The sequence below is a fragment of the Hyperoodon ampullatus genome, assembly GCF_949752795.1.
Source record: "Hyperoodon ampullatus genome assembly, chromosome: 6".
NCBI lineage: Eukaryota > Metazoa > Chordata > Mammalia > Artiodactyla > Ziphiidae > Hyperoodon > Hyperoodon ampullatus.
The window spans coordinates 126,111,910-126,124,432 of NC_136919.1; the positions used below are offsets into that span (position 1 = coordinate 126,111,910).

Consider the following 12,523-nt stretch of genomic DNA (forward strand, 5'->3'; position numbering starts at 1 on the left):
AAAAAGACTGTATTCTCTTTAGCAAGGAGGCCAGCTGCACACACAGAAAATATCTTGATGTTTCTTAAATTGCCTTGTTATTACTGTTATTATGTCAGTATTTCCTTTCTCGTGTTTATTTATGCTTCCGATAGTTCTCAAAGACTAATTCCTTCTAAATTTCAGGGTTTCCCAAAAAGGGACATTTACACTTTTAAGATCAGCAAATCCTGCGGGCCCCTGCTTTCTGCTCCAGGCTGCTGAATTACCTGGTATCCACCCTGAGTCTTACCAGCTAGTCCTCACCCAGGGCTGGGAGGAAGGTGTTTTAGGGCACAGATTTGTTTTGTGGGTGGACAGTGAACTTAGGTGTTGTGGCTAGAGAAGGTCATGGAAAGAAAGCCACACTGGAGCTCGTACAGAGTTCCTCGAAATTCCATGAAAAGCCGCCGGGTCCTTGCTTTCCTGTCAAGGTGAGCTCACCCGGGAAGGAGGCATGCCCAGACCCCTGAGCTCTGGCATCGCAGTCCTGGTCTTCCGTCTCACTGGGTGCTGGCTTTGGGGTGAGTGGAATGAAGGGACTGGTCTGTCTGCTCCGATTTCAGACCCTCGTCCCTAGCCTGTGCAGGAACAGGGACCTCGCCCCACACAGTCTGTTGCTCTGTCCTGAGGTCTGGGCCACTCCTGCCGTGAAAACAGAGCCGTGGCCTTGCTTCCTTGGGCATATGATTCTCTTGGGGCCAAGGCGGCATTGTGAATACGGGGTCTCCGGGCCAAACGCCGCCCCTTCCCAGCAGCCCAGCCTTCGTCCCTAACACCCGCTGGAGTCATGATTCCCCTCCCCCTGCCCCTGGCACTCGGGCATCGCCGGGCATTACTGGGGCGTTACTGCCTGCGAGTCTTGAAAGTTTGAATGTGGGTAGGATCCCTGCGGTCTGAAGGGGGGTAGGCGTGCGATAGAAACGCTGTCGGGTCCCGTGACGGCGGGTCCCCAGGCAGCCGCAGGAACCCTCTTAGTCGGTTTTCATCTGGAAGCACTGGCTTCAGGGCTCAGTCACCAGCTTCCCGAGCCGCTGGTGCCAGAGCAAGTTCACATCTTTCAGTATCGCGACAGGATTTCCATCCTTCTGGGAGGACGTCCTCGTCCACGGCTGGGGAGACACAGCTGTAAACCAGTTAGGTGCGAAAGAACATGTGATGAAAGAGGCACGTGTGCAAAGTGCTGGGATGGGAAGACCCCCGCTATGCTTACTGTTTCCCCAGTTCTCTCTGAGGAGCTTATTGTTTTTCATCTTCATGGTTGTTAAGAGGTTAAACTACGCCCGATGTTTCCCGTCACTGTACTGTCTGGGTAAGTACAGATGCGGCTGCTTGTCGTGCAGGCTTTCTAGAAATGCTGTGTTTGACCTCAGGGAACAGAAACTCCCTGTGTTCTTTCTTGCTGGCGTTCCCAGGCCCGTGGGCAGCTTTTGACAAACCGTCGGGCCCCAACTTTGCACTCAGACAGCTTTTCAAACAGGCCAAGTTCGCTTGGCAGCAGGGCTTGGATTTCAGGTCTCGACGTGTTAGAACTCAAAATTTAAGCTCAGGAAAATCGCCGGCACGAGATTTTCAGAAGTAAAAGTAATCAGGAGTTTCTGCCGACACTTCTGTGGGGGCCCCCCTAGAACGGGGAGGTGGGGGCGGTAATTCCCGTGGACGTGTGCCAGGCTCACGGTGGCGGTCGTGCCCGTAGTCACCGCCGGCAGCTGCCCTGCAGGTCCGGCTCTGAGCGGAGCCCAGCTGTCACCCAGCAGTAGAGGCCGCCCTGAGACCACACGCCCTGCCCCCCACGGTTCCTGCATTTCCTCAGGGGCCGAAATAAATCTTCATTTGTTACTGGCAACGTTTAACATTAGATATTCTGAAGATTCTTGGGGGGAAAAAGATGTTCTTAATCTTGCTGGTGTTGCATTGGAATTGTTTGTCCTTGGTTTAGCATCTCTCTGTGCTGTACGTACAGTGCAGTCCTCGTATTGAGAGAAACGACATCTCACGTGGGAACAAAGGTGTACTTGCACCTGCAGACTTTAAAGTGATGATGCTCAGCTTTAGATAAAAGGGTGTGGAGAATACCTGTCATCTGACCTTCTCGTGTCCTCTGCTGGTTTGCAGTTTAACTCGGCGGCCAAGCAGCTGATCGAGTGGGACCAGCCTCCCTCAGGGGGCGTTGGCGCTGGGGAGGGCGCCCCGGCCGCTGCCCCGAGCAGCGCGGCCCCCAAGCAGCCCGAAGCCAAGAAGAACACGAAGAAGCGGCACTCGTTCACCTCCCTGACCACGGCCAGCAAGGCGTCGCAGGCCACCCAGCAGCGCCACTCCATGGAGATCAGCCCCCCGGTCCTCATCAGCTCCAGCAACCCCACGGCCGCCGCGCGCATCGGCGAGCTGGCCGGGCTCTCGTGCAGCGCCCCCTCTCAGGTACCCGCACTGCCCAGCCCCGGGGCCACCGTGGTGTCAGCCTTCGGGGGACAGCAGCTCTCCCAGGGCAAAGCCCTCTGCGTTTGTGCGTGGAAATGGGGTGGGGGGGAACCAGCCTGGATGTCCCCAGGTCGGCTCAGGCACCTCCAAAGGGCAGTGCGGCAATTACAAGATGACTCCAGTCAAGCTGAGTGCTTTCCCCACCAGGCCCCCATTCAGCGGGAAACTAGAAATTGGCCTAGCGTTATTTTTTTAACTCGTTATTCCAACAAGACTTTGCATGGCCTTAAGACATAGCTACGTGTTATTCTTGTGTTTATAAAAATACACACGATGATTGGGAACGTTGGTAATTCATCTGGCAAACAGGTCTCGAGTGCCTTCTTACAGATGTTCTGGGTGCCGTGCACGCACCGTGTACCCAGGATGGAGAAGACATGGGCTTCTGTGTGTCAGACCCTAGTTGTGGTCGGACTGAGCCCCGGGCCGGGGGGCCACCCAGGTCCCAGGCGGCTGCAGTTACCTAGGCAGAGGACAGCCGTGTCCTCTACCACCAGAGGCCAGAGAGCCGGGTCCTGAGCAGCCTGCTGTAGCGGGAGACACTGCTTTCAAGTCTTGTGTTTCATCTTAAAATTCATGCAGGTTTTATATACATTCCACTGTGCTTTGTAAAAACAAACATATACTGCACAGGTTGATGTATGCCTGTTTTGGACCACGGAATAAAAATGTGCCGTGCAGCATTTGGCATTCCTTACCAAGGTTATCAAAATGCCCCTTGACCCCGTCCTACAGGTCCACACTGGATCTCGTAGTTTCTGAATGGGATTGTGGCTCAGCAGCGTTATTTAGGTGGTGTGGCCGTGGCACGTGACCCTGCAGGGGAAGTAGGACATGGACACGCACACAGAGATACGCACATGGACACACACACACACACACACGGAAGAGGGCAGAGGGCAGGGGGCTTTGTCTGTTCACTGCTGTTCCCAAGCGTCAGACAGACAGTAAGCAGCGTAAACGTTGGTTGAGTGAGTGAGTCACTTGGACAGTGTATAGAGGAGAGCCAGGAAGGGATCAAGCCTGTAGAAATAGACACGGTTCCAGGTCTGAGCAAGGAGTACGAGGGGGTGACCCTGGAGGGGTCAAAGCTGCAGGGCCCCCTCTGAGGGAGGCTCTGACGGAGGGGCTGGTGACGAGGGCTCTTCCCTATGGAAAATCGGGTCGCGGGACTGTGTTTTTCATTTTGTGACCTTAGCAGCATTCACAGTGACATTTGCTTGAAATAAAAGGTGAGCTTCTGCTGGGACTCGGGGCGGCTCAGCAGGGCACAGACTTGGAGGTGTGGACAGCCGTCTGTGGCCGTGGAGAAGGTGGAGGGGAAGGCGGGTCACCCAGCGTCTGTCCCAGAGACCCCGGTGTCGGGCGTGGCGCTGGGCGTGGGCACGGCAGGGTGGGGCTGTTTGTGTCTTGGGCGCAGTAGCTGAGGAAACGGGCTTCTCTGTTTCCATGAAGACAGCCTCCCCGTGTTCTAACAGGTTCTGTTCTCAGTGCTAACATGTCGCCTCAGGGAGAAGTTATTTCTAGAAGAGATGGGAGAGGTTTGCAGCGCTGCCTGGGTTCTCCAGCCTCGGCTCCGGCACGCACACCCGGCCCCATCACCGGGCACTACGGGCCACAGTGACGCAGGACCAGCCCAACCCAGGACGGACCTGCTGTAGATGTGACGGGCCCTAGGCTGGATGTGTCTCCTGCTTTGGGCCTCGTGTCCTTCTTGCTTTTGTTTCACGCGGTGTGGTTGCTTTGATGAGAAAATCCAAAGCACGGGGCCTGCAGCAGTGAACGTTCATCCTCTCGCACCCGAACGAAAGCCACGTGGAGGGGGTCAGGCCACTGTGATGTCGCCTCCGGGTCAGCTCCCCTGCCCGGGCTCGTCCTCGTGTTTCCGGATGGCACTTAGAGAGCGCACTGTCACGTCGAAATCCTGCAGGACACAAGGGAACAGACAGCTTGCTTGCTATCGTATCAGTGACTCTGGCACCGTCAAATGTGAGAACTGGAAGGTGGTTTGTAGGCTGTGCCGTCAGGCAGGTCCCCAGCACAGGTGTGCACAGATGTCTGTGATGGGCGTCTGTAAAGCACATGGTGTCACAAGCAGCTAGGCGTCGGTCTGCTCCTCTGGCCGCGCCCTCGATGTTTCGTGCCCTCTGCCAGCTGCAGGAGAGATTCATGATGTTCGGTGCTTGGTAGCATTTTTGTGTTGCCGGCAGCTTCAGGGGAAGCAGGAAGGTCCACCCACTCCTTCCTCTTTGCTTTCCCCGCTCTCCACGTAGCCCTTTCCCGGGGAGGAAGCCGAGCCAGTGTGCAGCCCCACGGGAGGGAGTGAGCACAGTAGGAAGCCAGGCTGCCCGACCTGCTCAGGGCGTTCGTCCCGCACCTGCCCCGCTCGGCCCGGTCACTCCTGCCGCTGGCTTCTGCCTTTAGTCATCCTTTGGTGACTGTCTCTTCCTTTACCCGCGTGGAACTGGGGCCTGCAGGGTCCTTCACGTCCAGGGCCGTGTGGGCAGAGACCCCAGGCGGCCTGTGGTCTACCCCATGCCCTCACAAGGTGACTGTCCAAGTTCACGGGCTCGTTCAAGGTCATCACCCTGCCTCCCGGTCTGGGGCTCTTGGCGAGATGTCAGACACTAGTGAGGACTTCCTCCGCGGCCTGTAGGGTCAGGCCCTGGAAGCTGAGTTTTGGCAAGGTTTTCCCACCCGAAGGTTCCTAGGTAACAGCGTGCACTTTGAACGGAGGCTCATTTGTCTTTGAAGAAAGACTTGTGTTTCCTGTGACGCCAACTTGCATCTCAGAGTACGTACTTGTCCTCAGAGTACGTACACAAACAGTTTTCTTGAATAGGATAGCTAGAGGCCACTAGGTTTTATCCTAGGATGAAAAATCCATGTACGTCTCATTAGAAATTGCGTGGAAATAGACTTTGGTTCACAGGAGAGACCGAAACTGAGGTTTGGGGGGGAGCCTTTGTGGAGGTGCCCCTTGGCTCTGCTTAGGTTCAGTCAGTGTATGAGCCGCCAGGTACAGGGATGTGGATTTACAGGGATGTGGATTCCACGTAGCTCAGACTTGACCTGTGAAAATCAGCCGTGTGCTAGGATGCTGGTTGTCCTTGCCTGGCAGGAAATGAAAGTCCTTCAGGCCATCTGGGAACTGATCTCTGAGCCTCTCTTTGTCCTGATAATCTTTTTCCTAATTATTGGGATTGAGGAAACTAGGTTTGGGGTTAAGTTTTTGTTACAAAAAGCCCAGCAGTTTTGGTGGAACATTGTTTCCTGGGGAGACAAGGTAGCAGCCAGCCACATTCCTTTAATAGTGGAGGAAAGACGTCCCGTGCAGGAACCGTCGCCCTGGGTCTGCGGTCACACCCGGGGTGCAGCGGGCGCGAAATTGATCAGGTAGCCGAACACCTGCGATGAAATGACCCGAATAACTTTCTTTCTAGTCAGTTAATCTTGGGTAGTGTCGTGGATAACACACCCTTTCTTGTTTTTTTTTTTAAGACTTTTTTTTTTTTGATGTGGACCTTTTTTGTTTTGTTTTTTTGCCTTTATTGAATTTGTTACAATATTGCTTCTGCTTTTTCTGTTTTTGGTTTTTTGGACCCGAGGCTCGTGAGATCCTAGCTCCCTGACCAGGGATCAAACCCGCACCCCCTGCATTGGAAGGCAAAGTCTTAACCACTGGACTACCAGGGAAGTCCTGATAAGACACCTTTGAAAACAGCTAGTTTGGCTTGACCCTGTTCCCTGAAAGGTTTTGTAAATAACTGCCTGCGATCGGCAGTCCAGGCGGCTGCATTTTAATTATGCATCCCCATGGAAGGTACAACAAGTCATGAGAAATGATCCTGGAGGTGGCACGATACCTTAAGCTTGTCGTGTAGATTTAACGAGTTGGTGGACCGGTGAGCATTCAGGACAACCCACCGGAGCAGGATCCCTGGGAAGGTGTTCATGGGCTAGTTGCAGGCCAGGCCGGTCCCAGCAGCACTCATGTGAGGCAGCGGCCGTGGATTCTGTGCGTGAAGTGTCGTCGTGACCAGTGTTTGTCAAGTGGCTCCCTGGCATCTGACACACCTTAGGGCCTCAGTACGTTTGGGCTGGATAACCTGCAGGGGATTCCGCCTTCCCCCAGTGATGGGAGCTGCGGGTCTTGGATGTTTAGCTGTGACTCGGTGCCCGGGGCTTAGCTGGTCTCATTAGTTGTACGTGCGTGCTCTTTTACTCACTCTTTTTTCCTTGGCAGGTCCACATAAGTACCACCGGATTGATCGTGACCCCACCCCCGAGCAGCCCGGTGACCACCGGCCCCCCGTGCACGGTCCCGCCAGAGGCCCCCTACCCGGCCGCCCTTTCGGTGAGTGTGCACCACCGCCTCCCGCCCGACCCCCGTGCCTGCGGCTCACAGGTGCGCAGCCCTGTGGGCTGGCTGCTGCCGTCCTGACACCACAGCTCACCATGACGCTTGGGGAGGGTGGGGTCTCTATCTCTCATTCTCTCTCTATTCATTTTAGCAAAAAATCACAAAGTCTCAGGCCGGTAGCCAGCACTTTATTTTAATGGCAAGGGTCGGTGGCCTGAGGCTACAGGAAGATCTCCGGGAAGTACTTTTAATTTTCATTAAAGGTCAGCCTGATTTTCTGAAGGCTTATTAACCTTTGCTTCTTTTGGGTTTCTAGACCAGGCGTGTTTATGGAAGTACTGAGGGAGCTGGGATCCTAGAGGCCGTGTGGTTTGCCTCGGGTCACGCAATGCATGGATTCCTGTCTCCGATTACAGTTCCCCTTTCGGGCTCCTGGTCTTCTGTTGGTCTGTGTGACTGGCCTCCCTGGAGGTTATCAGATGTGTGATTCTCCAGAAAGCCCCGCAGCCTGCAGACAGAGTCTGAACAAAACCGCTGAGTGCTTTCAGACAGCCTAAGGGGGAAATTAACAGGAAGAGGGAGGGCAGTCCAGGGAGGCTGATACAAACAAGAACTCTGTGGGGAGAAAACTGAAAAGGAAGAAACAAGAAATTCAACCTCGGGAAGCAGGGACACAATTAATTCACATTCAGCCATTTCATCCCAGGATTATACAAGAGAGCCTGCCTGTCCAGCAAGAGGACGGTTTAGTAACGCTGCGTCTATGCCAATTCCATTTAATGGAAAACTAATTATAAGCACATCTGTTGCCTGTCACCCTGGGAGATGTCTAGATCTCAGAGTCCCTGGTCGGCTGGCAGGAATGCTTTGGATTTAATATGTTAGGTTTAAGTGGAAAAATCTCGGTAACATGTGCCCTCTATCTTCCATCAACCCGGAAGAAACCTTTCCCAAGACTTTGAGTGCGATCACAGCAGGCGTAGGCGACGTGGTGGGAAGGAAACCAGGCTTTTCCTGGTGTGGATTTTACTTTATTTATTTATTTTAATTATTTATTTATTTGTTTAGGCTGCACCAGGTCTTAGTTGCAGCTTGCATGCAGGATCTAGTTCCCCGACTAGGTATCGAACCCGGGCCCCTCGCATTGGGAGCATGGAGTCTTACCCACTGGACCACCAGGGAAGTCTCCCGGTGTGGATTTTAGGTGATAAGTACCTCTGCTGGACTAGGACATGAACATTATTTCTAGCACTTTTTTCATAAGTTGAGACTTTTTAATCTTTTATTCAGAGTGGAATTATGAGCCTGTTGTCCTGTACATCTCACAAGTAACAGTTAAAATGTTAAATATCTAATAATAGAAGCAAAACTGGTATTACATCTCTCTCATTCAGACATCAGACTCTTCATGGCAGGGAGGGTTTTTTTTCCAGCTGATTCTGTGAGGGGAGGAGGTTGCAGAGCCTGCTCTCGTGTCCTGTGCACAATATGGCAGAAGAACTTGTGAAACAGGTGCTGGGTGATCCCTGATCCTCTGGACCAGCTGAGAGGTGTTTAGCTACAAGATGTCACAAGGTAGCCAGGTCAGGAAAGGCCAGATACAGTCCATGGCCAAGTTGAAATCAGATTGCACCCAACAGTGTGTAACCATAACTAAAACAAGTGTGTGGGGCTTCCCTGGTGGCGCAGTGGTTGAGAGTTCGCCTGCCGGTGCAGGGGACACGGGTTCGTGCCCCGGTCCGGGAAGATCCCACAGGCTGCGGAGCGGCTGGGCCCGTGAGACATGGCCGCTGAGCCTGCACGTCCGGAGCCTGTGCTCTGCAGCGGGAGAGGCCACAACAGTGAGGAGCCCACGTACCGCAAAAAAAAACAAAAACAAAAAAAAACAAGTGTGTGCATTTGTGTGTGCACTTAAAGAAACAAAATTAAATGATGTCATGTTCTCAGGATAGCCAAGACATACTGAGTCCATTGTCGCCCGTGGTGGGAGGGTCCGGAGGGTCAGGGCAGGATTCTGGACGTAGGGACGGGACCGCCCAGCTTGGCAGCGTGAGAAGCAGAAGTCAAGCGTTTGGAATCGGCAGCAGTTCTGACGACCAGAATGGGGACAGGATATGGACAGGACCTCCATGGCGACCACAGAGAAGGACCCTGGCATCTCGGGAACCAAGGCCTCTTGATCCATATCAGACCGCCCTGAGGGCGGCAGGCGCACAGGACGCTTTCTCGTTCGTGAAGCCCTCGTTGAGGGTCCGGTACCTCCCGTGGACAGAGCTGGGTGATGGGGACACAGGACAGCGAGACAGTCTCTGACTCTGCAGCCTCGTGAGTTCTGACAGCAGCCTCCATCCTGAGCCTCCGCTGTGCCCAGGGTGCCGGAAGGGCCGTCTTCCCTGACCTACTGCTGCTGAGAACCCCTCGGATGTCGTTTCTGCAGAGTCAGCGAATGGTGTGGGTGTGTCTCCTCACACGTCAAAGGCAATTGGTGAGGGAAAGTCCATTCCCAGAGAGGTTGTTTTAATCTACCAAATTCTTAATTACATCTCCCCTTCCGACATCACCTTCCAAGCATCTGTCTCTGGCATTTTTAAATATACTCTTTAATTTTTTTCTTTTCTTCATAGCTGTGCCCACGAGTGGCTGACTGAGTTCCAGGGAGTGTCCAGATGAGATGAAAAACTCACTTTTCCATCTTCTTAATTTTACTGAATTCTGACCCCTGAGTGTTTTTTTGAATCGCTGGTTATCAGTGCTTCCATTTTTCTGTTTCCTACTCGTTGTTTAAAAAAGGCAGAATACTCCAATGATTGCACACATGTGGCCGTGTGCAGGCGGTGACGCTCTGGGAATTGGTGGCACCACTGCCCCGAGGAGGGATGACCAGCCACGCCTCCTGCTATCCCCTCGGTGGCCAAGCACCTGCGTGAGTTCACGGCACAGGAAGACCCTGAGAGGTTGAAAGTGGGTTCATTGGAATCGGATGTTCAGGAAGGAATCATGACGGGATTGGTGGGTATTAAGTGGTGTTTGCTCGGAGGACCCAGAAATGCCCAGAGTCTATGCCAGCAGCCACTTCTCTGCCCTGGAGAAGAAGGAGGGGCACACGTGAGGACACACGTGAAGGACGGTCGGGAAGAACATGGACCTTTTGCCGTCAGAACCCGCGGCTCCATCCAGGCAAAGCGCTTTCCTGGTCAGCGGCCTGCAGCACTCGCCCGGGGTGAGCACCTCGTGGAGCTCGGCCCCCAGGCGCCTCGGGGCTGGGTGCAGGGAGGGGAGACAGGAGGGAGCCACGGCCCGTCCGTGAGCTCCCACCGTCCACTAGCGGATGTGGCCCGTCGGTGGCCTGGAACCGGTCACACGTACAGGACGCTGCTCTCTTGGAGCGAGCCCGAGGGCGGCCCTCAGAGGCTGAGCCGGGGCTAGAATCTGCGTTTCTGACCCCAAACCCTCGGCGTCCTCCACGGTGTAAAGCTGCCTCTTCCGAGAGATCAGTGGGTCGGGGACAGAGCCTGGTCGGGGCGGACGTGACCGTGTCCCACCGCAGACCCTGCCCCCCGAGCCCTGGTTTTAAGCAAAGTATTATTCAGAGACCGTCGTCGTGGCCTCAGACCATGGCCGCGTGGAGAGGGTAGGAGGGTCTGGATCTGCAGAAGCACAAGCAGAGGCCCGCTTCGGCGACAGCGCGGCCGACATCCGGTCCCCTGCGTTGGACCCCAGAGGCCCGGTCCCGCTCCCCTGGCCCTCGGCCCCTCCACGCGGCTCAGCACAGGCCCGCTTCCCAGCCCTGCTGCTTTAGGTCAGTGTCTGGTGCCGGCGGTGACAAGCGTGGGGTTGGCTTCTGAGCGCTGTCGTGACCAGAGGTGTCCTGCACCCCCAGCAGCCCGCAGGTGCCGTTGCTGCGGCAGGAGGGTGTGTCCTGGCTCCCGGCGCCCAGCCGTGCGGTGATGGGAGGATGCGGTCGCTCCCGCGCGTCCACGTCCCCACATTCTCTCGGCGTGGGGTCTTCACCACGCAGCCCACGGGACCTTCTGGCCGGCCCGGCCCTGGACACGCTGGGGCCCTGGCATCTGACCGGCCCCAGGGGGCAGCCACGCTGGGGAGCCCGAGTGTAACCGCTAGTCTTTCTGTGCGCTTATCCCCCCACGAACGCGCACACACACGTGCACATTTCTCCGAAGATACACAGCCCAGTAGTGGGGAGAAGTCTGCCCAGTTTCACCAGCACCACCCGTGAGGGAGAGAGCTGCGTTCTGCCTGCAGCACCACCTTTGGGACCTTCGAGACCCTCCTCTCTCGTGCCAGATCTCAGATGCCTCCTGACTCACTCTTTGTAAAAGTCACCTATACCAGACATTCCCTTACTGCATTCTTTAACTATAAGAGGTGATGTGTTCTTATATTTTGTCCCCACCAGCGTGGCCTGTATTTTTATCAGCTCCCTAGATTGTCTTGCCTTTTTTTTTGTCTTTTTCCGCATCGGGCCAGGTGAGTACAGCCTCTGTTTCACCGCCATGAAGGCGCAGCAGTTTTTCTCTGCTCTCTTTGCCGGTGGAATTCTACTCCGAGAGCCGAGTGGGCCCCTGGCCCTGCTCTGAGTGATTCCAGGGGTGGGTGGCCTGGGCTCCTTTTGTCTTCTGTGTCACCTGCCCCCCACGGCTCCGCGGCTCTGAGGTGAGGCCTGGGGAGACTGGAGGAGACGACTCGGGTGATTTCGTGCCCTCCGGCTACTGTTCTGTTCAGTGTCCTTGCCCAGGACCCGCCCGGGTCAGGTGCGCTGAGTCTTCTACCAGGATTATCTCGATTTGTCTCCACTTTGTCTCTGAGACCAACGGCATAAGTGCTTGGCCTTCTCCTGGTTAAAGGTGGTAAAGGCTGCAGGGCCCGTGTGTGCCTGCCCGGAGCTGCCCCGGGGCGCAGGGCGGCTTGCTCTGTGACTGTCGCCACGACCCCGCCCACCCTGGGACCGCAATGTGCAGTTTATCCTGCACTGGGTGTCCTGCCGCGGCTGCAGGGTGGAAAAAGCCTTCTCTGAGGTCCAAAAATTAAATACAATGTGTAAAACGGTTGCAGCGTGTGTCTGGAAATTTGATATCCTTTTCTACTCAGTTGATTTTGTTTCTGGAACTGTGTACGTTAATAGGCAGATGAAGGAAACGTTGATGAGATTGAATTTTTTTTTTCCAAAAAATAGAAACAAATTGCTGTTCCCTGTGTTTAGAAACCGTGGGGTTCTTTCTTCTTTTAAGCTGATGTGGAGACGCCATGCACACCTCCCAAGGGGCAGTCTTCAGCCTCCTTATTTCTCCTTTGATTCGGTGTTTACGTGGAATGGTTCAAAGATTTGGGGAGGGCAGGCGAGGTAGGGGTTTGGGCAGGTCTTTGTGTGCCTGTTTTCCCAGGAGTTTCGGTACCCAGACCCTAAAGAATTATCCGGGGTGTATAGATCAGAAGGTAACAATTGCTCCATTGATTCTGAAAAGGCACCGGAGTCCTGTCGGCAGAGCCCATGAAGGAAGCAGCGGGTGCTCACGGTGTACTTGTTAAAGATTACCAGCCTCGATCGTCCTAAATTTCAAAAGCTGGCAGAGCTAAGAAGAGAATAAACAAAAGTAAAACCAATGGCCCAGTGATTGTGGCTTGCTATTGTGTGTGGTTTTGGGA

The 12,523-nt window shown here is 54.6% G+C and overlaps 1 protein-coding gene across 1 annotated transcript in view; it reads left to right on the forward strand.

The window, feature by feature from the left end:
- SH3RF1 (SH3 domain containing ring finger 1) overlaps positions 1 to 12,523 on the forward strand; it is a gene marked incomplete at both ends in the record, with an annotated part of 147,513 nt that overhangs the window by 110,515 nt on the left and 24,475 nt on the right. The window contains 2 exons of the mRNA XM_079706875.1: positions 2,134 to 2,436; positions 6,743 to 6,853. Coding sequence (XP_079563001.1) covers positions 2,134 to 2,436; positions 6,743 to 6,853 — 414 coding nt within the window. The remainder of the gene's footprint in view (positions 1 to 2,133; positions 2,437 to 6,742; positions 6,854 to 12,523) is intronic.